General features: G+C 34.9%; 1 protein-coding gene across 1 annotated transcript in view; it reads right to left on the bottom strand.

Annotated features, from left to right (window-relative positions):
* LOC119074403 (GAS2-like protein pickled eggs) overlaps positions 1-27,098 on the bottom strand; it is a 100,664-nt gene that overhangs the window by 33,280 nt on the left and 40,286 nt on the right. The window contains exons 4-6 of the mRNA XM_037180525.1: positions 10,286-10,482; positions 6,325-6,443; positions 4,770-5,011 (exon numbers count right to left, since the gene is read on the bottom strand). Of these exons, the coding sequence (XP_037036420.1) occupies positions 4,770-5,011; positions 6,325-6,443; positions 10,286-10,482 (558 nt within the window). The remainder of the gene's footprint in view (positions 1-4,769; positions 5,012-6,324; positions 6,444-10,285; positions 10,483-27,098) is intronic.

The raw sequence follows: 27,098 nt of genomic DNA on the forward strand, positions 1-27,098 counted from the left end.
AGCGTACAAAAACAAACAATTTTGTTTTAAAAGTTTCGCTTAAGATTCTAAATTGCTTGTATGGCCTTCACGCCTTCGGTTCACAATAAAAATGTTCAAAGCGTACACCAAACCTTACAGTCACAGAAGATAACCTCATACAATTCGTTCATCATCGAACAAAAAAAAAGTGTTAATGGTGAGCGCACTGTATTTTAAGTAAATCTTGACTCAAAATATGCGTTTAAATTTGTACATGGATTTGATCAAATAATATAAAATAGGAACGATGAAGAAGAACAACAACAAAAAGCCAACACACAAATCATGGTTCTATAAATACGAAGCCACGTACTTATCCATCAAGTGCACACACTAATTTAGAATTATTATTTCGATGGTTAAATGTTGCCGACAAAATATGTTCGGTTTTTTTTTGTTGTTGTGTGAATTGAATATTATTAAGTGAAAAGATGATTTAAACCAACGCGAATAATTAAATCAAATATTTGCATTGCTTTGACTATTTAGTTTCAGTTTTCCGTAATTATACTTTCATAAACATCTCGCACATTCGGATAAATAAGTAATGTGAGTTTTTGCTAATGTTATTTGTCATTTGATTTTAATTCAAAGAGTCCGCTAAATTGTACATTATGGTGTCTTTGACCTTTCGGCGATATTAAATTGTATACGCGTTGGTTCGCTTAGTTTGTAGGTTCAATTTATTTTTCGGAGGACTAGTCCAATGTAATGACTCAGGTGAGTTTGAACCATTCCTATCACCACTGCAAAGTCAAAGTTGACAAAACAACTCCACAAAATGTCTTCATGAATTGAAGGTGTAGTTTGTTATCTAAAACTGGTGTGCAAGAAAAAAGTATCGCCTGCATGGGTCGTTTTAGTGTTTAGTTGGCTAATGGTCAATAAACATGCGAGGTCAATTTGTGCGTTACAATGCAGATTACTAAGACGCAGAGGAGAGGTTAAATTCCATAATTTCACTTAACTCAGTCTTAAGGAGCTCCCTACTGAATTAACCAATTTAATTGATTTTTTCCTAGCAGCATATTGCCGCGCCATGCAATTCAACCTTGAAGCAGGGCCTACATATAAGTAAATTTGCTTACCGAATTCACTGAAAAATTCGGTAAATTTTGGTAATTTCAGAAGTTCGGTAAATTTTGGTAAAATTCAGTAAATTTTGGTTGATTTCGGTAAATTCCGGTAGTTTTAAGAAGTTCTGTAAATTTTTCTAAATTTTGATATATTTAGGCTGATTTCCGTAAATTTTAGTTTTTCGATACATTTTGGTAATTTCAGTAAATTTGGTAAATTTTGCTAAATTCGGTAATTTTCGGTAATTTTAGGAAGTTCGGTAAGTTTAAGTAGATTTCAATGCATTCTGTAAATTTCAGTAATTTGAAGTTCGGTAAATTTTTGTTGATTTCGGAAAATTCCGGTAGTTTTAAGAAGTTCTGTAAATTTTTGTAAATTTTAATAGATTTGGGCTGATTTCCGTAAATTTTAGTTTTTCGGTGAATTTTGGTAATTTCAGTAAGTTCGGTATATTTTGGTAAATTCGGTAATTTTTGGTAATTTTAGGAAGTTCGGTAAGTTTAAGTAGATTTTGGTGCATTCTGTAAATTTCGGTAATTTGAAGTTCGGTAAATTTTGGTTGATTTCGGTAAATTCCAGTCGTTTTAAGAAGTTCTGTAAATTTTTGTAAATTTTAATAGATTTGGGCTGATTTCCGTAAATTTTAGTTTTTCGGTGAATTTTGGTAGTTTCAGTAAATTCGGTAAATTTTGGTAAATTCGGTAATTTTCGGTAATTTTAGGAAGTTCGGTAAGTTTAAGTAGATTTTGGTGCATTCTGTAAATTTCACTAATTTGAATTTCGGTAAATTTTGGTTGATTTCGGTAAATTCCGGTAGTTTTAAGAAGTTCTGTAAATTTGTCTAAATTTTGATATATTTAAGCTGATTTCCGTAAATTTTAGTTTTTCGATACATTTTGGTAATTTCAGTAAATTCGGTAAATTTTGGTAAATTCAGTATTTTCTGGTAATTTTAGGAAGTTCGGCAAGTTTAAGTAGATTTTGGTGCATTCTGTAAATTTCAGTAATTTGAAGTTCGGTAAATTTTGGTTGATTTCGGTAAATTCCGGTAGTTTTAAGAAGTTATGTAAATTTTTCTAAATTTTAATAGATTTGGGCTGATTTCCGTAAATTTTAGTTTTTCGGTGAATTTTGGGAATTTCAGTTAGTTTGGTAAATTTTGGTAAATTCGGTAATTTTCGGTAATTTAAGGAAGTTTGGTAAGTTTCAGTAGATCTTGGTGCATTCTGTAAATTTCGGTAATTTGAAGTTCGGTAAATTTCAGTAAATTTTGGTTGATTTCAGTAAATTCTGGTAAATTTCAGTGAAATTCGGTAAATAATTCTACCAATAAGCCTGAACCTGAAATTCCTTCTGTGTCACGAATATTCACCACTCTTTTTATATCTGCGCACCTCAACTAATTCACACGATCACCGTTTTCTAAAATCAGAATTGGTGTGATTTAGATCAGATCTTTGCATACACTTACCGGTCAACATAAGAAAACCGTCGCAGAAAATGTTCATTTTGCCAAAATGGCAAAAACATAAAACAATTTCTATGTCTCCATTGCACTACTACATCATTTCAGTGAGATACCATCGGTGCCATAAATATTAAAGATTGAGTGATTAATGTTCTACATGAATATATTTATCATTCCACAGTCTCGCACTCATTTTATTATTCAATAAGAAGACGGGAAAAAAAGCAAACGAACGATATGCATGGGCTGAGCGAGAGAAAGGCGAAAAAGGTGAATAAAAAGTTGTTAACTGCAATAGAATGTAATTTGCAATGTTTTGACACTCACCCGTTAAAAGATAAGCGAAAGATTTTACGATCTCAGTTTTTTCGTCTTCTTTCTGTTCAGATCCGACCGCTTTCAGTTGTTCGGTATTGTTACGAGGTGATTGAGATCGCGGCAATTTTATGGTTAGATTATGTCTTCGGAGGATGGTGATGTGATTCAACGGAATTATTTTATGTGAAGCATGGAAATTATGTTACCGAACGAGATTTGAATCTTACGGACAATGAAATGATCTATTGCTGACGTTACGAGTTAGAAATTTATTTGGAGACCTTTGAGCTTTTCGATATAACTGATCCGATCGAAACGGATATGTGATTATGAAACTGAGGCGGAACAAGAGAAGGAAACCACTGCTACAATTCATTGATTAAAGAGAATTATTTAACCACAAATGACGTTTTCTCACGGTCTTCCGCGTCATTTTCAGCAAATTTCACAGCCACGGCACTTTGCTTTGAATCTAAGCTACCCGATGTTTTAAAAACTAAGGTCTACCGACCAGCTGTGTCGAAATCCTGGGGTAATGAGCTCCTTAAACGTACGAGATCCAAAAGGCAAGATCATCAATACAGAATAATATATCAGTCTATCGACCCTCTCGTTCTTGTGGTCTGGCACCTGCTACTGGTGTCCATATCCTGAAGTATTGTCTATTTTACACCGATCTCAGGCTTAGGGATGGGAGGCGTTCAAAATTATCAATAATATCAATCGAAAGAAATTATCGATAATCGATTAATCATATTGTTATCGATAATTTAATAATTATCGATAATTATCAAAATATCGAAATTCGATAATTATCAAAATATCGATATTTTGATATTTATCTGAAAATTCATGATAATATACCGATATATCGGAATATATCGATAAATATCGGATTTTCGGACCGAAATATCGATATATCGAATTATCGATATCTTGATAATTATCAAAATATCAATAATTATCTATTATCGATATTTTTTTGATAATTTTCGATAAAAAAAGTCGATAATTATCGATTATCGATAATTGATAATTATCGATTATCGATAATTGATAATTATCGATAATCATTTTCATTATCGCCCATGCCTACTCAGACTTCCACCATTCGGTTATTATGAACTCCAGGATGAGGAGCCACCATAGTTATATGTCAAGTGCCTTAACGACTTCCTATCGAAAACATGGAAATTTCCCTGATAGAAGTATGAAGGTCGGAACAAAAGATCTTTTATCTGGATTCCTGCTACTCATTGTATCCAAGGTCTTACAAAGAGAACGGTTCCTGACGACGTCTTTAGTCTTAAAATAACAGAGGAAAGTAGCTCTGACTAATAAGGTCTTATATAGCAACGAGCAAAGAGGTTTGAACATATGAAGGAAAAGATTTCTAAAATTAATATTTCAAAATCTTCGATCAAATGAATAGTAGGACTGTTTACATGCTTGCCGTCTGTGACAGGTTAACTTAACTTAACGTTTCTAGAGTTTTTACGTTCGGGAAGAATTCTTCATATTAATTCGTATACGGAACACAGCGCATAGAGTGAAAAGTGTAATACAAACGAGAAAACAAATGCAACAAAACGACGCGTTGCGTTGTCGTGTAATTCGATTATAATAATCATCGTTAGCCATGGGCATGGATTGGGCACATTACGTAAATAAATGCCTGGTAAAAAGCTAATTGGATTTACGATAGGGAATCTGCGATCACAAGATCGTTCGCATTAGCCATGGAAATGTAAACGTTGTATGGAGATAATATAATTTAAGCATAAGAATTCGAATGACAAACCATTCTATCTTGAAATCGTGTACTAACTAACACGGTTCACATTCAAATCAATAAAAAAGGAAACCAAAACAAATTCCAACTCACCATTTCGTCCAAGCTCTTTAAATCATTTGTAATGATTTGCGGCTGTGGGCCGTACATAAGGACTGGTTCATTCTGATCGTCTTCGTCGTCTGTGTCCGATTCGAATAGATCTGTGCCGATTGATGTTGTATTCGAACCATTTTCAGTTTGTGTACCGCAACCGATCCCATTAGCTCGATTATCGGCTGCTATTTCACGGTCAATTTGTCTCTCCATTTGCACGAGCATCGGAGCGAGCATTCCTATTACACAGAACAAAATAAAAGTTTTTTTTTTCTGTTTTTCATGTGTTTTGTTGTTTTATAATCGTTTTTGTTGAAAACGCGTAATTATCCGCCTTTTGTTTTCCAGTAAAGCGGAATGAATGAAATAAAAAACCATTTAAGGTTGTCAAGGTCAAAGCGGTTTATCGAGTTTATCATAATATTTGCTTGCAGATCGAATACAAATTTTCAATTTAATTCGTTCGAAGGAAAATTGGATGACTCACTTCAACATACAATTTTCGAAAGGGGTATTGATTCACGCTTTGTGCAAATAGAGTCACTTTATAATACTAGTGGTATGTCGTTCGAGCCCTCAGAGCGTAAATCGTGCTCCTCGATGGAAGATGGGTTTTTTACGTAACTGAAGGAAAAATCAATTTGGAACTATTAAGGTAATATGTTAGTTCACAAAAAGTTCCACAACTCCTCATGATTCACCATCTTCCCAATTCTAGAACAGAACTTTAGGATTTCTAAGATTTTCTCAGTTTTTTTTTTATTTCCTCATGTACTTTTGGTATTACTGAGGTAGTAGAATGTTAGTTCCTACAATTCTAACACCCTACATAGTCCACCACCTTCACAGTTCTAGAACTTAAGGATTTAAAAGGATGTCCGAGTTTCTTTTGGTTCCCTTCTGGACTTTTGGGATTATTGTGGTGGTAGCGTACTGCTTCCCAAAATTCTAGAACAGCACATGGTCTTTCCAGTTCTAGAACTTTAGGATTTTAAGTGATTTTGCAGATTTTTTTGGGATCCTTCTTGGACGTTTGGGATCATTAGGCTTTTAGCATATTGCTTCCGCAAAATCAACAACCCCACATGGTCCACCATCTTCCCAGTTCTAGAGCTTAAAGAATATTAATGAATTTTGCAATTTTTTTTGGGTTTCTTTCTGGACTTCTGACCCTATGTGATTTTTGCCACTTTTTCTGTTATTTGAAAGGTACTTACTTCAGACGGGATTTCGTAATTTGAAAGATAAAGAATTTCTGTAAAAATTAGAGTTACTGACTGACTGATATGGTTAAGCAGGCAGTAGGATTATGGACGTAATAAGGTGTAGGACACAATAGGGTTTTGAACGTACTAGGATCACAGACGCAATAAGTTAACTGGTCGTACGAGGCTCAGTCGCAGAAAACGCTCTGATGGTTCTGACGGCTCGTTCAATTCTGATTTATTCAGAATGGACAAATAGCCAAAGTATTGTAAAATGACTTTGCGCACAACAAGCGCACCTACAAAAAATTTAACGATAAAGAAAACAGTCGAAGTGATCTACTTACCAAACTTTGCTCCTCGCCGTGCCACTTCCAGTAAGCATAATATCACATGCTTCTCGTTCTTTCGCATTATTAGGTCATCGGTTTCGAACAATAGGCACTCAAAGATTTGCAGACTTTTTCTGGAAAAAAGAGAGAAACAGAACTACGTCAGAAACAGAAATTCAGTGTTCGTTACAGTCTAGTCGAAGTGAGATAGTAAAACTCTCGCTCAGAAATGTCCCGCCACAGTGTCTCAAAAAATTCTGTTAACTGAGACTTCAGTCGTCCCAGGTGCTAATAGTCAATAATCGAGTCAGTCTCCGTCCATTAATACAACATTGGAGAGTCGAAATGTTGTCAACGAAACAAAGCTTATGATTTCTTCAAACGGTTATCCATTGCAACACTATTAGAGGTGACAAAAACGGTAAGACTGTCCACTTAAATTACACATCAACAGCAGTTAGATCACATAATGCAGTCAAAATACTGCGACAAGAGAGTTTCAAAATGCATGTGTAACGTAACAGCATGTATTGTGGCTATGAACCAGTCTCGCAGATAGTATCTCCATGTAGTATGTACAACAACAAAAAAAAATGTTTTTAAGCACAAGCCCATTTTGATATCAGCATACATCACCGTATGTAAATGGTGCTGCTAGCAACTGATAAATCTGAGTATTCATGTCTACAACAACGTTATGTTATACATCATAAATTCCAGCCATAGTCGAACATATTATAACCAATACGCAAGATTTTACCTTTTGGTAGATTTTTCGTACGGAAAGTACATTTAACGCGCGGCGTCATACACTACCAGCAGTGTTCAGTCCAATAATATAATAACAATAATGAAAGAATGTATCGCATCAATAAATCACATTTATTAACCAAAGATAAAAACCGCACTCGCTTGACTCATGATATATGTGAACAAAAATACAATCCGCCAACTTACAATATCGGTCAAATTTCTAACTGTAGCCAATAAATTACCGATTCAAAAGTATGTTTTCCATGTTTATAATGCCAACATTAAAATATGGTTATGCAATTTGTATTCTTCGGTAATTTATGGACTGTTCGTATTGTCTAAAGTTTTCTTCTTCTTTTTTTTCTCGTGTGCCTCGGTTGCATTCAGAGGGACCCGAACATTAAGGAAATGAATGTTTGAGCCTGAGTGATGACACATTAGAATTAATGTGCCAAGAATTAGTAACACCAACAGTAATGACTTAATGATTTAATGTCGTTGCAGTCATAGTTCCGTCCATTGTATGAACTGCGCAAACTTTAATTAAAAAATCATCGATTAGAATTTTGAATCGGCTTTTGATAAATAGTTGAAGGGAGGGAGTTGTTGTGGAGGGTCTGAACTAGTTTTTGTCAAGATTTCTGTTACGTGGTTTAACAAATGAAGAACTAGATTTCCAGAGAAATGATAACCGATGTCACTACACCGACTGTACGGAAGCAACACAATCTATTATCATGTCTCTGAGTTCTTCATCTTAACAAACAACCAGAATTGTGTCGGTTTTCGTGAATTCATTGGATGTATGTGAAATGATCTTAGCAATGGGCAAACTCTGCACGAACTAGATTTGCCGATTTGTTCAGTCTGGAAGCCAAGAGTATGACAGACTTTATTGTACATTTGGCAATGATGTGGATCGCACTTTTCTGGATTGTCCGTCGAATACTTTTGGAGGACGATTACTAAGCAAACCAAGGACTATTCAGTTTTCTAAATTTTTTCCAAAAACTGTCGTTTATCAACCCAACTAATTTAACCAGCACAGCCTTGAACACTAAAATCAATAATGGGAGGGAGGAGTGACTACTGACTCAACAAAATTTCCAGGTGCTTAGTTCAGTGAATCTACCAAATTGGAAAAATCTGAAGAGCAATACAATGGCAAATCTAGTGGGTCAAGTTTATCATCTTTTTAGTTGAAGTGGATTTTGTTTCCAAACTTAAATGAAATTCATCATCCATTTTGTGGATTGTGGAACGTGAGTTGTTAAGCATGTTTCATGTCATCAATCATTATTCTTAGAATTTTTGAAAAATGTAGAAATTCTAGGCGGATTTTATTGAAAGTCCATGTATACAGAATTCAGTCCGAACTACCGTTTAACTAAAAAAAAACCTTAAAATGACACTGTCGCACTATGCATATTTGTATAAAGCAATATCAAAACGATTTTGTGAAGAAAAAACTTCCTTGATTTAAATGGCATCGAAAATAACATCTAAGTTAAACGAAACACACTAACCATAGCATAGGTGAGAATTGGTGTGACCTTTTGTTCAGCAGACTTTACGGTTAAATTGAATAACAGCGAAAATAGACCAATCGTGTCTCTCCTTCGCAAATTTTCTTGTGCACACATTACAAAAGGTGTGCATGAATCGCATAGATCATCAAAAAATGTATATTTACGAATGCGGTAGTTGAGACACGAGTGAATTAAAAGTTAACACATTCGATAATGACCAAAGAGACGGTAATATTGAAGAGTCTTCAAAGAGAACACTGAGAAAGGAGATGTGAATTTTTTGCTGTCGATTTTGTTTGTTTAGTCAAGGTAAGTGATTATGTTGAACGAAAATCCAGGTATGCAGCAAGGGAAATTTGATTGTAACAAGTGTGTCGCCACCGATAGGGAGGTATACAATTTTTCATCCGTGCGTTGTGATAAACATTATTTCCTTCACTCAAGTTCCGTGTGAAGATGGTGTTTTGTTGACGCTCTGACGTGTGAAAATTTTTGTTTTCTAAACTCTTGTTTATGCTGTGGGGTGTCTTTGTTTCGTTGATATGTTTACCTTGAGGAGGAATAGGACATTCCAACTGGAGCGAATTGCTGCCCTCGCTTCGCTCTTGTTAGAATTTCCTATTTTCTCCCCTTGGTACACAAATTCATGCCACACGACAAAATTACAGAATTTTCTCTTAATTTGGTCCCTTGAAAGGTTGTATCTGTTGTGGACAGTTGATTTTAGGCAATCTCGAAATTACCTAAAATCAACCATTCACAACAGATACGTAAACAACTATAAGCTTGCCATCTATGGAACTGTGTACTGGGCTTTGAAATTTTTTATTTTTTCGTTGAGAACCATGATTTGGTAAATTTACGTTTTAAGTGTTTTCTTAGGTCACACAAGTGATGATTGCATAAATGATTGGAATATTTAAGTTGAGATTTTATTTACTTTACAAAATGCGATCTTATGTGCATCTTTTCTTAAGTGTTTCGAAGTAGTCTGGTACCTTTTCATTGTATTATGTGGCAACATTCAAGTGGTACACATATTTTTGTCGGTTATTGTTGTTCCATGGTATAATCTGTATCAAGTTTCGATAAGTTACAAGAGTCGTGTAGCATTGTTCGGCGGAAGATTTATTGTTTTGTTCTCATTCAAATTGTAGAACAAAATCATTTTGTTTTCTAATCGAAACGATTTTATAATATGCCGCAATGGGTCATAAAAGTTTGACGAGGTAAAGCGTTACTCAACCGATTTGAAATGACATTTGATGGGTCCCCCTAGAACGCTTTTGCACGCTTTTCGAAATGATCTTTTTCATCATACGGATGTTTTGCGCAGAGTCAATTATATTCAGTCTAACATTGAGAAAGTTGGGTTCAAAAGTCAGTCGGTGTTTTCCATCTGTCAAAGTAATATTTAAACGTCAAACGAAAATAAATATGCGAATAGTCAATTCTCAGTCTTACTGAGTTTTGCATTGATTTAATTCCAACTGTTAAGACAACGACTGGACAATTTTATCACTACTTCGTAAATTTACTTTCGTTTGACGTTTAAAACGTCACTTTGACACATGGATAAAATTGAAGCTTCAAAATACTTTGTAATATTCCACGAATACCACTAAATTAAGGACTTTCCAACACATAAATTAACTTGACACCAAATGAAACTCAAAAAGTAACTTATGACCTACCTGCACCAAGAAATGAAATTCGACACATTATCACGAGCGAAAAATGTTCCGCTTTTAGCGGCTGGTAAATAGTGAATATTTCCAATGGCCAATATTGGTCCAGCCAGTCCGGAGGTCATCGATTTTGTCATTGATTTATTGCGTGCTTGTCGTCGGACTAAATACTCTTCCGCCGCTGTTCGTACGTGATTTGCGTGCTGTAAACGGAAATAGAAAGAAAAAAATAATTAAAATTCCAATTTTTAACATCGACCGCATAGCGTCTCTGATATTGTTACACATTTACAATGCGTATACGAGGAGAAGTAAAAAAAACCAAATTATTTGTGCAATTAACAAACAAAACATATTTCCATTTGTGAAATATTAACATTTTTAATAATCTTCAACGAAAGATAATTGCCTTATTTTATCGTGTCTTATGTCCGATTTGAATACACAAAACTCTCACTTTTGGCTCGCAATTTTTCTAATATCCCGTAACGATTAATTTAACGAGCTGATTAGGCACGGTTCAAGAGGCCCGTACGACACAATTGATGTCAAAACATCAAAAACAATTAACATATGAAAAATGTTCCATTCACTCTGACGATAACATGTCCGGAGAAGGTTCTTAAAAACAGATTTAGGGCTTTTTGTTTTGAAATTTCGACTCGTAGAATCTACGGCTTACGTTCTCTACCTACCATTCCTTTTAGTAACAGGTTTCGGGCTGGAAGATATTTCCAATTAAAAATTGACTCCAAACTACTTCACCAATTTTCCGCTATTTTGACGTTTTTGTTATTCTAGGTCTTCATTTCACTTTCAAATAAGAACAAATGTAAAAATCGGCTCGTAGCTGCACGTTTTCGCAAAAATCAATCATCATCTAAAACTGAACGTAAATTATCTCAGAGATAATGTATCGCTAAATCACTCTTCCGGGTCTTAGCTCCACATATTTGAACAGTTGCTAGCAGTGTTATCCCTGGTTTATAGCTATCATTTCCAAAGCCTAATCGAAATTATTGTAAATGTCATTAGGTAATGAAACTCTTCCGTGGTGTGCCGCGAGTAATAGTAGTTTACGTCCTTGTTTGGAACTTTTTAGCCCCGTACGAAGTACGAAGGGGCTTATAGGATTACGATGCCGTGTGTAATTGATGGAATTCGAAGCAGACGGTAAGGGCAAAGTGTTTGCCTATGTTCATAGATGACGAATCCGCAATAAAAATTTGGGCCGTCTGTCCGTCTGTCCGTCTGTCCGTCTGTCCGTCTGTCCGTCTGTCCGTCTGTCCGTCTGTCCGTCTGTCCGTCTGTCCGTCTGTCCGTCTGTCCGTCACGTCGATATCTTGAGTAAATCAAATCCGATTTCAAAAATTTTTTTTTTCACTGAAAGATAGTCAAAATAGTGAGGCTAAGTTCGAAGATGGGCATATTCGGGTCGGCCCTTCGTGAGTTAGGGCCACCTAAGTGATTTAAGGTCTTTTGGTGATATTTATGGCAAAATAAACGATGGAAATGTTAATGACACGGCAAATGATAGGTATTGTTAATACCAATCCAGGAAAAAAAAAGTTTTTTAAAATCGGGTGAGTGGACCGTGAGTTAGGGCCTTAGAAGTGAAAAGCTGCTAGGGCCCTATGTGTATTTTACATTGAACTCGAGTAAATTTCATTCGTTTTTCGTAATTTTTGTGTCATTTGGAAGGTAATCAAAGGCCGAATAGAATGTTGTTGAAAAAAAATTAAATTTGGGTCCTCGGACTAAGGCCGCTACTAGGGCCCTATGCGTATTTTACATACAACTCGAGTAAATTTCATCCGTTTTTCGTAATTTTTGTTTCATTTGAAAGATAATCGAACAGCGAATAGAATGTTGTTGAAAAAAAAATTAAATTTGGGTCCTTGGACTAAGGCCGCTACTAGGGCCCTATGTGTATTTTACATATAACTCGAGCAAATTTCATCCGTTTTTCGTAATTTTTGTTTCATTTGGAAGGTAATCAAAGGCCAAATAGAATGTTGTTGAAAAAAAATTAAATTTGGGTCCTCGGACTAAGGCCGCTACTAGGGCCCTATGTGTATTTTACATATAACTCGAGCAAATTTCATCCGTTTTTCGTAATTTTTGTTTCATTTGGAAGGTAATCAAAGGCCGAATAGAATGTAGTTGAAAAATAAATTAAATTTGGGTCCTTGGACTAAGGCCGCTACTAGGGCCCTATGTGTATTTTACATATAACTCGAGCAAATTTCATCCGTTTTTCGTAATTTTTGTTTCATTTGGAAGGTAATCAAAGGCCGAATAGAATGTAGTTGAAAAATAAATTAAATTTGGGTCCTCGGACTGAGGCCGATACTAGGCCCTATGTGTATTTATACTCAATAAATTAAAATTTTAGGGCTATTTGAAATTTTGGTTTTATTTGAAAGGAACGTCGTACGGGGCTTCGTAATTGCGCTATGTGCAATTTCTAAGATGTACACATTACATAATAATTTTACTTTAACTACTTTAACCGGCGCATAGGCTTACGGTCAAAGTAGGGTGACAGACGCACTAGGGTCACGTACGCAATAGATATACGGGTTTGTACGGGGCTCAGTCGCAGCAAACGCTCCGACTGTTCTGATGGCTCGTTTTTTGTCAAGGGAGGCTTTGCAGCTCGAGCCGAAGGAGAAATACAAATCTTCAAACAAGGACGTAAGTTATATCACTTACTCCCATGAAAAATGAGTTTTACTACGCATGTCAATGAAGTAATGACCTGTATTCACTGAGGGTGCATGGAGTTAAATAAATTTATAGTTAACCGTTGCTCTATAATCTCACAATTAGCATTAGTTATAAGACCGTCAGCGACATGTACCGGTCCACCGAGAAAATGGTTGATTACTTTGTAAAATATTATTAATGAAACATTGCCAAAAAGTGAACCATCGAATGAAGAAATAATAAAAAAACGAGAAACGAACAACAATTTTAAATAATAATAACAACAAACTCCCAATGAGTTATGTAAACATCCAATTACCGCGAGCGGGTTATAAATATATATCGAATATAACAGTTCATTGATGGATGATTATGCTAATTTTGAAATTAATGTTTATGTTGTGATAATTTCAGACTATATAGTACTATATACGCGAACAAAACGTTTAATCGCTGAAGCATGCTAGCAAGCGTGTGAGTTCCACGACTGTTTTGCTAATATACAGTTTTTTGTTTGTTCGTATTTTGACTTTGTATGATCTGTCAAAAATTGCCTGATCGATGGTTATTTTTGACCGAAAAGTTGATTATGTTAAAGAGGAGGTCTGACTGTTGATGGGTTTTTAGTAGTTGTAAACGGCATTTCATATAAAAGAGAAACAATTACACCGAGCAGAAGAAGGTAATTCTTCATTTAAAATAAGTAATATTCAAAGAAGATCGAAGAAAAAACGTGTTCAGTCCATTGATCGCAAAATTTTACACGTCACTTTTTTTGTGCTGTGCAATTTCGAATATGAAAATTGCTTTGGTTAATTATGAACGCCACAGAGTACATTCCATGAGTTTTGTTTTATTTGCCAATGTTCATTTAAATATTGGTTGATCAGATCGATAACGATATATCGAACAATGCACCCAAAAGTGGTGGGATCCTTCAACTCTTTGGGGGATTACGTTGGATGGCTGCAAAGGTAATTCATTTACAAGTACGTTTTCGATCACAACATTCGGTTTTGGCCTAGCAGCGTCCCATTCACATAGGAAAATGAAAATAATAAGCCGCAAATAGTCCATATTGAATAAATTTGGCAGTGGGCAAATTTCCACGTAATGGTCAACTTTCGCATGAGACAGGAAGTAATATATATTATGCACCTGTTGCCAAGATTGGTATTTTGACGTGTAGGACATTATTGCCCTAGCGGAAGGCGTGGGTCATAATGGGTGCATATCATATTTTATCTGTCGAGAACAGATATATCGAGATAAACAAAAACTCCCTAGAGGGATAAGCTCGAGATTATCGTTCTAGACAGATAAAAAGTATTACTCGCACCAATATGTGACGTCACTATTATTTATCTAAGAATTTCTCCGACAATACAGTCAGAGGTGGTCAAACTTCAGCATCTGTTTTTCAGCTGATCCACACAAATTTTTTGATTAAATGTGCGGATCAGGTGAAAACAACTGAAGCAAATTTATGCTGACATTTCACTGCCTCTGACTGTATATTGGACGTGCCATTTTTTTAGCGAAGATGATTACGATTTCTGAAAACTTATGCATAAAACGCAATACCTGTGGAAGGTACGTAATATCCAGGTGAAGCAAAGAAAAAAGACACAAACTGTCCTAGAGGTTTGTCGTTTCCTTGCCACTGTCGCCATGGCCTGATGAGAAAGTGGTATTTTTGAACAGCATTTTAATGCAAAACGTCGAAAGACGTACTTAATACTTCTCATAGATCGAAACAGTGACAAAAACCATTCGCTATTACACAAAATATGCTATAAATTTGGGCTTCCTAGACCAAATACCCGTAAACTACACAATAATACAATTTGAAACTGTAACTAACTGAAATATCCATACAAGTACTGTCTCGGATATTTTACACATCAAAATTCTTCGGATTTTCAGATCAATTAAAGATAAAGAGCTGTAGTAATCAGCTAAATCTTTTCGAAACGACAAGCATATCGTCATTATAATCATAAATCTATTACTTCCATTGTTTACCGTATAGCCTAATGTAAAAATCTATCACTTCATAGGTTTAACAGTACGTACTGTTATAAAGAGAACACTTAACTACACAACTGAACTCATCGTTATGTCTTCATTATCGATAACAGATGGCTAATAGTCCGCTCTGATTTACTGGCCTAGTTTATATTTTCTCGAGCTCGAGATTAATTAATGAAAAATATTTAGGGAAACTTTCAAGTTTTTGTACCTTCCATCAGGGCCTTTTATACGGAATTTTTTCGCGATTTCTTAAGAATTTCTTAGAACTTTTATGTTTTTAATAATTTGAGAATTAAAAATAATGAGCCCTGCCTACACGAAACTAATAAACAAAAGGTGTGCGAAGTGAAGTGATTTAGCCAAATATATCTGTCTTCGCACCGAGATTGTGTTACCATGTCCGGAAATAAATCTAGATATTTATGCAGCCACGCCATAAATTCCAAGCAATTCGTAGTATACTATAAACTAATAAAAAAAAGTTCAAACGACATCGAAATCAATTTTGTCGCTTAATTTGTATTAATCATTTCGGGCGCAATATAAAATCGAAATAAATTGCCGCATTCTTTGTCGTGACAAGTAAAACAAATATTTAAAAGAAATAAAAGCAAAAAAATAAAAATAATTTTACTTTCAACATTTTCTTAATAAAGTTTTATTGATTCAATTAGAGATTATAAACGTGCAAATATTTTTTTCTTCTTTTATTTACCATTTTCCAAATGTGTTATAAATGTACGAACGTGTAATAAACCGAGCGTACATCACTATTATATTGTATGGGTATGAATATATGAATACTTCAGCCCAGAGTGTGTTCGTAACAGCATCAAATTAATGAACAATTTCTGATTTAGATAATCAGAGTTTAATTGTTAGATTTCAAGCGATAGATAATTTGGCGATTTTTTTTTTCTCTCTTTGCCTAACTTTTTTTATTAACGATTTTTTTTCGGTGACGAAAAGTTCGTTTACAAATTAATTTGAAATTGTTCGACGTGTTGGCTGGAGAATAATTTTTTTCTGCAGCAATTTCGTTGAGTGAAAGAAATCTTATTAGTCGAAGCATGGTACATGGTACATTTCGAATCCACTCACTTATGTCCCATAAGAAAACTCTATTGACCTGTAGATGCAAGACAATCTTTTTTTAAGTATTTCCTTCTTTGTGTTCCATTTTCTGGTGACATAACTTCACTCTGGTAAATATCAATGAAATGTCATTGCAGTGAAGTTGGTTCACAAGAAAATAGAACGTTGACATTAGTAATTTTAGGACGAAATACACTAGAAATGTAATAGATTTGCAAAAATCTATTACATTTGATCGTTAGTTTCTAAGCTGCATTTACCCATAGATTTAATCCAAGATTTTGTCATAGAAGAATGACATGATGACGCAACCCATTCACTATGAATTCTGTATAACGAATAGCTCAGTCTAACTTTAGGGGTAGATATAATTAGCACCATAAGAATCGTAAAGGCTTGCTAAACCTATAGGCGTGGTTCGGAATTAACGTTAAATTTGTGGCCCAACAAACATTCTTACACAAATATCCTTAGAGCATACATAGGCTATAGGCTTGTTCAGAATATGCGTAGCTGCATAGCTAGAAGAGGACATACATTGGTGACAAATTCTTACTAGATACCAATTGATGCACACAATTTAGACTTAAAAATAGACATGCATTGGTGGGAGCATGTGGACGTATTGTCGAGGTTCATTCGGCATACCAATATAGCTATAGCTGTTGTTTGTTCGGAATAGAAAGCGTGTGATTGTGTTAATGTGGGAATCTAACTTTGATACACGAAAGGAATGATAGATGAGTATAATGGTGACAAACACAATGAGCCCAACAAGCATGGCCTCGGTGATCAATTTCGATTAAGGAAGTTACCCCACAGTGAAATCTATCAATCAACGTTTTATATGAGGAGATTACGCAGATCACTGGGGCAAAGAATCCGCCCAAGTACGCTAATGAACGGGTTTAGTGCCACGATCTCTAACTGTTTTCCGTCTGATATCCAAAAACCTGTCTTCCAGACTTACTTAACTTTAGAAAAATTTATTTGATTTGTGTGAACCGAACCTCTTTTTGATGCACATCGAGAACTCAATGGTCTTATAAAATAGCTGCACAAAAGACGAATGTAATGTAGTGCATTGAATGCACCGATTTTGCCATAAGAAATATATCAGGAATATCAAAGGAAACCTCACTAAGCCAACAATAATCTCCAAATTAATCCACAAATTTTAACTGAAGAACATTCAACGGAATTCCATTTTTAGAACCCTTTGTTGCAGAAACATCTCCGTAATTAATGTCAAAAGGATACTTGTAACAAGTTGAGTTCCCTCTGTAAAAACCATTTTCATAATATTCATTTTAAGTGTCTTCCATCAAGAGAAAAAAAAATGAAATTAAAGTCTGAGAGTCGGCATGGGGGCATCAACAAAAAAAATGTGAAGCATCTAAAATTGTGTGCATGCATCAAATAATAATAATAAAAAAGACAGCGCGGTTATGAGTGCGCGAGAGTTAATATGTTGTAACAATTTTGATGTTTGCCTAATACCCATCGTCATCTTCTCAGAAAATACGAATATTAATTTTGGACATCTAAATTAATGATTTTTTGAGATTTTTTTTTCCGTTCATTTATTTATGTTTTGTATATGAGATATATGCACAAAGCGTGCAATACCAATCAACATGTGATGATGGGTGAGTCGTCTTTAAAACTGAAAAAAAAAAATCCAAATTTTTATTTTTATGGTTGAATAACAAGACAGGATGTAAAAAACGATTTTTTACGGAGTTTTTGTTATTATAGCACAGAAAAAAACTGCTAATTGCGTAATTTCTCATTCTATCCAATAAAATGTGCAATCATCGAAGTTATAATAAATAATTATTTGAAATATTTAATTGCCATAGCATACCAGATCGCCAACGGTAATGGATTTCCTTCTAAATTCGGAACGGCTTTTTTTTAAATAAATATTTTAAGGAAATTAACCGATCTTCGAGGTGTACATACACCACATATCGGACGGGATAACTTAGTGGCTGCGTCCTATCCTTCCACCAAAATGGTCCTGGTTCGATTCCTGTGTCAGACAATTCCACATGAAACGTTTCTAGCGATTTTATCGCATTGGTAACGTCCTAATGTTTATTCAAGCTTCGTTCGTAATTTGGTGGATACGATGAATATGCGTGCGAATATCTAGCCTACATTTAGCCTAGATATCAATTAAGTGCCTAACTTTCATCAGAGAGCATTAAATTTGCATACTTCGAGGCGTGGTTCGGAAGTATACTTTGAGGCGTGGTTCGGAAGTCACATTTAGCCGGTAATACCGACTGCACTTCTCATTGGCCAAAGAGAAACCTTTCCATGACTGTCCGTGAGTTTTTTTTTACTCAAATTTTCCTGAAGGCGAGGAAATCGAAAAATGTTATTTAAAAATTGACAAAAATGACGTTTTAAAACAAGAAAATAAAAAAAAAATAAAAAATAACCAAAAAACCGGTCTAAAAATCCTATGCGAAACCATGGAATTTTTTCATGAAAAATTAATTTGGCGCATTCATTTTGTAAAATACAATTTTACTTTCTTCGGAAAAATTGTAGCAAATGATATTCAGAACAATATTACCAAAAATTTTTTTTTACTTCGGAACATATTTAAGAAATTATTTAACTTTAACCTTAAATTTAAAACATCAATTTGAAGAAAAGTCGGAAAAGTTTTAAACGATTTGGAAAATTCGGAAAATCTAACTGCGCCAAAAAGAAAACTTTGAACCTTTACCTTTAAAATGAGCTATCACACGTATCTCTCCGTTTCACACAGCCCTGTCAATAATTCGACAAAGACACCTCTGCATTTAAACTTTGAAGGGGTGGGGAGGGGAAGGACGAGGAGGAATTTTTTGTCTCTTCTTCAGAAAATTATTTCTTCGATGTACCCAACAACCTCCAATCACTCGTTTGTCGAAACTCGCTCGGTAAACGTTCATTGCGTTATCGACTACACTATTTCATTTCATTTCATTTCATTTATTTCATCTTATTTCATCCAGTGACTTCTTGAAGAGATTCGTGATTTTCAGGTATGGCCGAATTTTCATGACTCTGTCAATTTTTCTTGACCTTTCTGGATTTCTCGTGACTTTACGGAAATTTTCCTTGGCGTGATTTTCCGTGACTTTACTTGGTTTTTTGACTTTTCGGATGAATTTGTAACTTTCGGGATAAATTTACTGGCCGTATTGGTTGTTAGTAAGGTCTCTAAACAAATCAAATCACCGTATGTTTTAGCATGTTTCGTAATGAAACGACAACGACATTGATTTTCATAAAGTTTATGATTCGCTAGATACACACACAAAGGAATGACTTACTTTCTATAGGTTTGTCATTTCTTCGTCAAAATCGACATGGCCCGATTGGTGGGATGCCTGTTAATGTGCATTGGGCCTTTGGTTTTTTATTGAAAACATTTTTTGTTTGGTAGAAGTGTTTATTTAAAGAAACTGTTATTTAAAACAACAAAACATTTTTTCTTCAAATGTTGTTTCTCATAGCTAAATTATTACCATTGCTACCATATGTTGCAATGGGTGCAATCATTGCACTGCAATGGGAGATTGTAAGTCAAAATGCATGTATGTAACGTGTACTATATTATAATCTCCCTTTATGAAAATAAAAATCTATTTTCGAAAGACAACTATTTATGAGTTGCATGTGTGTAATGCATAAGAATGCCATAAAATTTACCATAAACAGTTTGTTTCAACCAACCAAAAATTTTAAGCCGAAACTAAAACAAAAAAAGTTTATTTCGTTGGCATAAAGAGTTGCATTCATTCACATGGAAGGCATTTGTAGATTTCTGTACGAACTACATTCTTCAAGAAAACTACAAATGCCTCGCATATGTGAATTGTTAATGAATGCGGATATTTATTTATTCCTTTTTGCTCGATTTTATTATTTGCTGCAAAGAGTCTTTAAACTGGAACGGTTTGAGTATGATGCTAAAAACAGACTTTCGAAGAAGCAAAGGCTGAAGCTTCAGCTAAAACGTTTTTAGTATAAAGTTGAATGGTCTTGGACCATACACCTTAGGCACTTTGAGTCACTTCTTTCGGGCTACAACTCGCAACTGTTCTGTGACAAGATGAAAATATTTCAGTATTTTTCTAGTGGTCTTGTCTTCTTGCATAGAAAGTCATATTCGTTTGTGTTCGTCTGTTTAGTAATGAGTATCGTAGGAGCTGTACGTAAATTACGTAACACAAAACCTAACAAATGTTAATTCAAAACCTCGTATATCCAGATGATATTTAATAGTTTTTTGGGTCTTTCCCACTAAATATCCCTCAAACATAGGGTAAATCATATCAAAGCTGTTTAAATGTCGTCTAAGCTAAACTCGTATGAGTTTTCTCCATTCTTTTATTAGCATTTGTAAGGTTTATTGTTACGTAATTTAGGTACAGCGCCCTACTAACATTTTCAATGCAAATCAACAATGGTAGGCAACTATAACTGCAATGTCGGCATGACGCAAACAACACAATATTAATTTGAGATATTGGAAAGGGGGCTCAAATTATTGAGAAACGCTGTAAATAGATTTACGAATGTTATCGCTGCAGTTAATTGCCTTATATGACAGTAAAATCACGATAAACTTAGGAAATGAGATAAGAACCACTCGATGTCACGATGTCATACTCAGTTCCAGTTTTAACATCGACAAACGAAATGATAAAATTGATTTTACTCAACTCACACCGTTATGTCATTCATTTCTCAATAAACTTTGTATTATAGGTGTACGAAACAGTTTGTGGTGATTAGATAAAAGGTTTGTTTGCGTAAACGAATTAAAGGTCTTCCCCAATCAGTATTTACAGCGGTAACTACTTTTGATAAAAATAACGTTTTTTTCGCACTGTAGTGAAATACGAGTCGAAGGCGAGGGAAGCAACACATTGTATGAGAAAAATTGCTTCTGCACGGAAAAAACACAAAATGTCGATGTACGTTTGAGTCGATCACGTTTTACGTGTGGGTCGCAAATGCTACGTCTCGTACGTCTAGCATGTACATCGAAGTCGTAAAATTCTACGTTTACATCGTACAATAAACGGCTGAGTGAACCATTGGTTTTGTCCTCACTCAACTACAATGTACAAAACCAATGGTTCACTCAGTCGTTTATTGTACGATTTAGACGTAAAATTTCACGACTTCGATGCACATACTACGTACGAGACGTAGCATTTGCGAATCACACGTAAATCGTGATCGAATCAGACGTACATTGACATTTTCCGTTTTTTCCGTGTGATGAACGTAGCATCGAACAAGTCGAAATGTAACGGAGATTTGATACTTTTTGTCGCAGTAAAATGACCAAAGTAAATTTTTGTTGCAGCCCTAGTGATAAAATGAATCTTATATTAGAAGGGTCTAGGATGTGTTCACTTTGCATGTGCTGTACCAGTAATTTATTTTGGCGACGTATTTAAATAGGTGAATTTACGATTCAACGTACAACTAGTCTTAAATAAGAGATATTGTAACACATTGGGCTCAAGTACCTCGGGCTAAAGCCCTCGAATACTTCAACCCGAAACCCGAGTAATTTTACATAACTGGTAACGACATGTCTATCTGCAATACAAGTGACATATTTTGTTCTCCTTCGCAAAATAAATTTATTGAAAAGAATTTTCGGAATTCTTTTTATTTCTGGTTATATCGTTGAACTTATATCCCCGGAATCAATCGATCAAAACAAGCTGCCAATTAATTCACCGAAATTGCTGCACTAATTATCCATTTGTTTAATGCAAAACGATTCAATAAAAATTCCTTCAAGACAAGTTCAAAATTGTGTGTGAGAGTACACCAGGTAATGTGAGTTGATGTAGGTAGGTGAAAAATGCGAAACAATTTTAACTGTTGATTTTGTCCAGTTAAATTTTATTTTGATTTTTGATTATAACGTGTATATGCCTTCGTAATAAAGTTTATATCAAAAATTATAATTTTGGACGAGAGAAAAAATCGACTAATTTGCATACAGATTTGGCGATGCGCTAATCGTACCAATGCCCCCGTAAATTTTGAATATTAAGCACAAAAATGGTATGAAAAAATTGGGCTATTCAATTTGCGATGATTGATATTTTTAGAACACATTATAGACAAAGAGCCCACGTGCTTTCCTGTCGCATTTTGAAGTAGTTGCAAAAATACGGAGTCTGACAACACTGCAGTCAAGGCTAGATTGTAGGCCAGATAGACCGTTTTTGACAGAATTTCATGATTGAGGCTAAGAGAGACAAAGTAGTGGCAAAAGTAGTGGTTCTGACACCATTTTTGTCAATACTTTTGATGAACTTTGAGAACTGCTTTTCTTTTCAATTCATTTCAGTTTTTGAAAAGTTTAATTACAAAAAACTTTTGTGTAGCTCCAGTGTGATGTAAATCAACTCGAAAGAGCTACTAGAGAACTGCTTTTTCCACCAGCTAAAGTGGCAACACCATCTCTTAACCACTACTTTTGCCACTACTCCAGCTTGTTAACCCAAATCCTGAAGTAGTGTCAAAAAGACGTATCTAGCCTACAATATAGCCTTGATGGCAGTGTTGTCAGACTCCCTTTTTTGCAGCTGGGTCTTTCCTCTTTTCCATCTATGTCTCGGATCGCAGAGTCTTGCAACACATTTTTTTCACTCTGCGAAACCCTGTCCCAATGCGTGAACTGATGACCGACGCGAAAAGAAAGCGGGCTCTCGGTCTACTAAAATGGCAAAATCGAACGATTTGCTTCTGATCTAAACCGTATTGTTATGAGCATCAATGAATCACTGCTACTTTTCGCGAGTACAGTCACGTTACGGATTAATAGGATTATTTTCGTACTTTTATGGACTTAAAATTAAAAATTAAAAATTCTGATCATTTACATAAAATTGATGTGCTCTGGGCACATCCGATGCAAAACAGTGCGCCTTTTGTTCGATAATACATCCGAAATTAAAATGTGTTGAATGCAGTCGTTAAGTCATATTAAATAGACACATCAAGGCTGGATGTCAGTCAAAGTATAATGATAATAATGCAGGGACTGAGCGGATTAGATGTTTCTCTGAATTCTATAAGATGCAGTGGTGGGTTTGATATCTGATAAAGTAATGTGATGAGAACAACATTCACAAGACTGTTGCGTTCGTTTAAATTTTGCTAAAACTTAACCCAAAAGAATTGCATTTGTGGAAACTTCCGGGAGTTCTCTTACGTAGTTTCAACCAAAATGTTTTCAAGTGATACACTTGTAATAAGTGTTGATCTCACGCAGTCGCATATAGCAAAATGAATGTTACAACTAATGAAGTAGAAGATTGTGTACCTAATATCAAAAATCTAATTAGCAAATTAAATGAGTAAAAACTTCTTTGTTCGCTCAGCTGCAGGCTGAACCATACAAAATATCAGTTTCCCTTCAGACCAGCTTAAGACACACGTGTGCATTCTTACGAAAATGCAAAAATTCCAATTTTCATTTCATTATTTTCTGTGTCGCCAACATAACTCTCCGATCCGGTGTGTCCCGCTAAACATATTCGATCTTATTTGAACAAAGCTTAAAGAAAAATAGATTTAAAAACGAATTGACAGCCAAGGTCTTGCATATCGATTTGAATATTATAAGATATATCTAGCCGAGCCGCGACTGTTCATAATTTGAATTTAATCGGATTGAAATATTGGAAAAATATTTGACTTATTGCATTATTGGGCTAGATAGATGTTGTAAATAGGGAACAGTCAGTCCGTTCGGTCTCTTGCGTTCATTTTAGTCACACAGATTATTGTTTTGTTTTGATGAAATGAAATGAACGAAAAAAATGTTACGTTGACTTTGGTTATATGATGCATATATGGCTGGATTGTGTTTCCATTTACCGATTGCAATCGTCTTATTGGTACCATTATGGAAGGCATGGAGACATAATTTTTTGTATTTTCCATCTACTGATTTATTTGGACTTATGCAATTTTAATGTGATAATCGCGAAAATAAACTGTAAGTTGCACAGATCGTTTGACTCCTATAAATTATTGTTATTAGCGTCTGAGGAAAAAGGTTGGGCTCTCGACGCTTCCATCGGATTATAACTCACTCAATTCAAACATTATATTCAGTAAAACAAAGGGAAACAATTGATGAAAACGTATAATACGTACGTAGCACACTTCAAGTTGGTGTAACAATTGGTAATTAATCCAATGCAATTAGAAGTGCATGCCGTACTAAAGGGGAGCATTCATAAATTTCTTTCATCTTTTTAGATTGATTTTCACACTCAAGTTCCTCTCTTTACATCTTTTCAGTGTTTTCCTACACTTTATTTCTATCTCCCTTACAAACAGTCTTACTTCCACCTGTCATCACAGTGTTCCAAAACGTTACTGCCACATTCATAAATCTATTTTTGACATCAGTACGTCACTTTGCGACCTCTTTATGTACTGAATTACCCTACAGTAACAGTAGTCTTTCGAAAAACCAAGAAAAAATTTTCTTGGTTTTTTGGGTTTTGGAGCCCATTTTCCCCTTGAGGGTTTTGTAAATTTTCCTTGTTAAATATGAAAATCCTAAGGACGTTGCAACTTGCATTGAGACACCTCCTTATGGTATTTTCTATGTTCCCCTGCCTCTCGCCTTCACTTACTGCTGCAGAAATGTTAGAGACAACGATTTTATTTCATGAGGCTTTTTTGAAATTTGTTGGTTATTGATGAAAGTGTGGAATAAGAGATCTGTTTTACAGCGATTGGTGAGCAGGTTGGTTCGGGAACATAGAAAATACCATAAGGTGTATGCTTGAGGTGTCTCAATGCAAATTGCAACGTCCTTAGGATTTTTATATTTAACAAGGAAAATTTACAAAAAGATTGTTTCAACGTCTTTTGATAATTTCATCGGTAAAGTGACCTAACCCACCCATAAGGTGGGACCTAGTTATCAAAGATTTTAAGAATTGGAAATTTTTTAGTAGTTTTCAGGAATTTAAGATTTTTTTAGAATTTAAGAATTCAAATTCCGAATAAAAAGCCCTACTGTAGAACAGAAGGGATTTGTGGATGTCCCCCAAACAACAAACCAACAAAATGTGAGTATTGTCGCTTAACGTGCCATCACCGCAATAATGTCACGTACACACGTGAAGGGCCACTTCTAAGGTATCACTAAGTACGTTCCGATTAGCGACATCAACCCTCGTGTACAATCGTTTTGACACAACAGTCATACACATGCACTTGGCTGAAAATTAACTCTTTTTTTGTCGTTGAAATGAAGCTGAAGCCGTTGTACATAGTGCAACAAGTTCCCGTTTTTTGTGGGTCATTCGTATTGGGTTGCAAGTTGTAAGCATGTGATTATGTGTGGAGAGATGGATGGAGAGTGAAATTATTTCTAGTTTAGCTTACGTAACACAGAAAAAGAAGCGAACGATTCCAATTCCAACACACTATATTTCGAGTGTGAATGTATTACGCGAACTGTATTTCGCGTAATTATCTCCGATTCTTCGATTCAGTTTTATGCGTGAATGAAACACTTTTTTTTATTAAATACAAACAAAAAATCACTTCCGCTTTTTAGTTCGAAATGTAATGAATATCAAGTGTAATAGAGTTGATATATATGTACACACAAAATCAAAAGGTTCGGTTGGAAAACTAGCAGTCTTGTACAATTGTAATAAAGTGAACTCAGGTAGGCAGTAATAATGTATGGAAAAAAATGGAAAATAAATTAAAAACCTTGTTAAATTCGCAATGTTATTGATTAATTCATTGATATGCATAAAGTCTTTAGAGTCGCGGGTTCATAAAACTTTAATTCATTCGCGTTTTATCTGTCGCAAAAAAAAATAGGTAATGGTATAGGTGCTCGTTGCTGTGTGAGTGATTCACGTTTTTGTTTGTCCGTGAAGTTAAAAGTTAATTTTTTTTCGATTTGTTTCGTCTTAGTTAATGATTTACAAATCATAGTTTTTATAAAGTGGATTTTAATATCTGCATTAAATATCATAATTTAGAGCAGATTGAACAATTAATGAAACAAATTGAAATGGATTTTGATTTTCGATAAATATGTGTGAACAGGAAACGAGACAAACTTAAAATATATTTTTTTAAGTTGCGACAAAATGATATCGGTCAGGAAATTGAAGTCGGTTGAAACAACTATTTTAGACATTGAAGATGGCAATGATTGATTGTGTCACGGTTCTTATCAATATCGAAGTTCGGGACCAACTATTTCGATTTTATTTGCTTTTATTCGACGTTATACTGTGATGCTGCACTTCGGTCTCATAGCAGGACGTTTGACTACTGTTTCGATCTGAGAGAAAATAACTACGTCTTTCGACGTTTTGCATTAATATGCAGTTCAAAAATACCATTTCTTATCAGGCCACAGCGACAGTAACACTTTAAACAATGTTCTAGAAACACCATATCAATTTGTGTTGGATTTCCAATTGAATCATCTAGTAGACCTGTGTAAAACTCTAGTATGCCTTTATGCAATCGAGGCAATCGAGTTAGTTCTCTTATATTAGTCGATTAGTTTGGACGTCTTTCATTAAAATTATTTATATTTTGTATCCTCTGCGTTTATCTATCTACCTGGAAACTCTGGATAACTAACAGGTTATGGGCCCAGAGTACGCGGACGGAGGATTACAGAAAATTTAGAGATTTCACATGGTCGAATTAAAATTACAAAATTTGTGACAAAACTTGGAAAGGAATCAATTGGAAAATGTTTGGAACTAAAATGATTTGTTGAGCAAGGAACAAGCGGAACATCCGATATCAGTGGTGTTGGGAGTGGCGTAAGCCATAGTCCAGCTGATAACCGTGAAAAGTGTGGAGGTCTGGATTGGTAGAAACAATAAATACGGTCGATGTCGGATTTGAGCAATAGATGTGAGCCAGAGGAACG

This window comes from Bradysia coprophila, unplaced genomic scaffold (genome assembly GCF_014529535.1).
Source record: "Bradysia coprophila strain Holo2 unplaced genomic scaffold, BU_Bcop_v1 contig_151, whole genome shotgun sequence".
NCBI lineage: Eukaryota > Metazoa > Arthropoda > Insecta > Diptera > Sciaridae > Bradysia > Bradysia coprophila.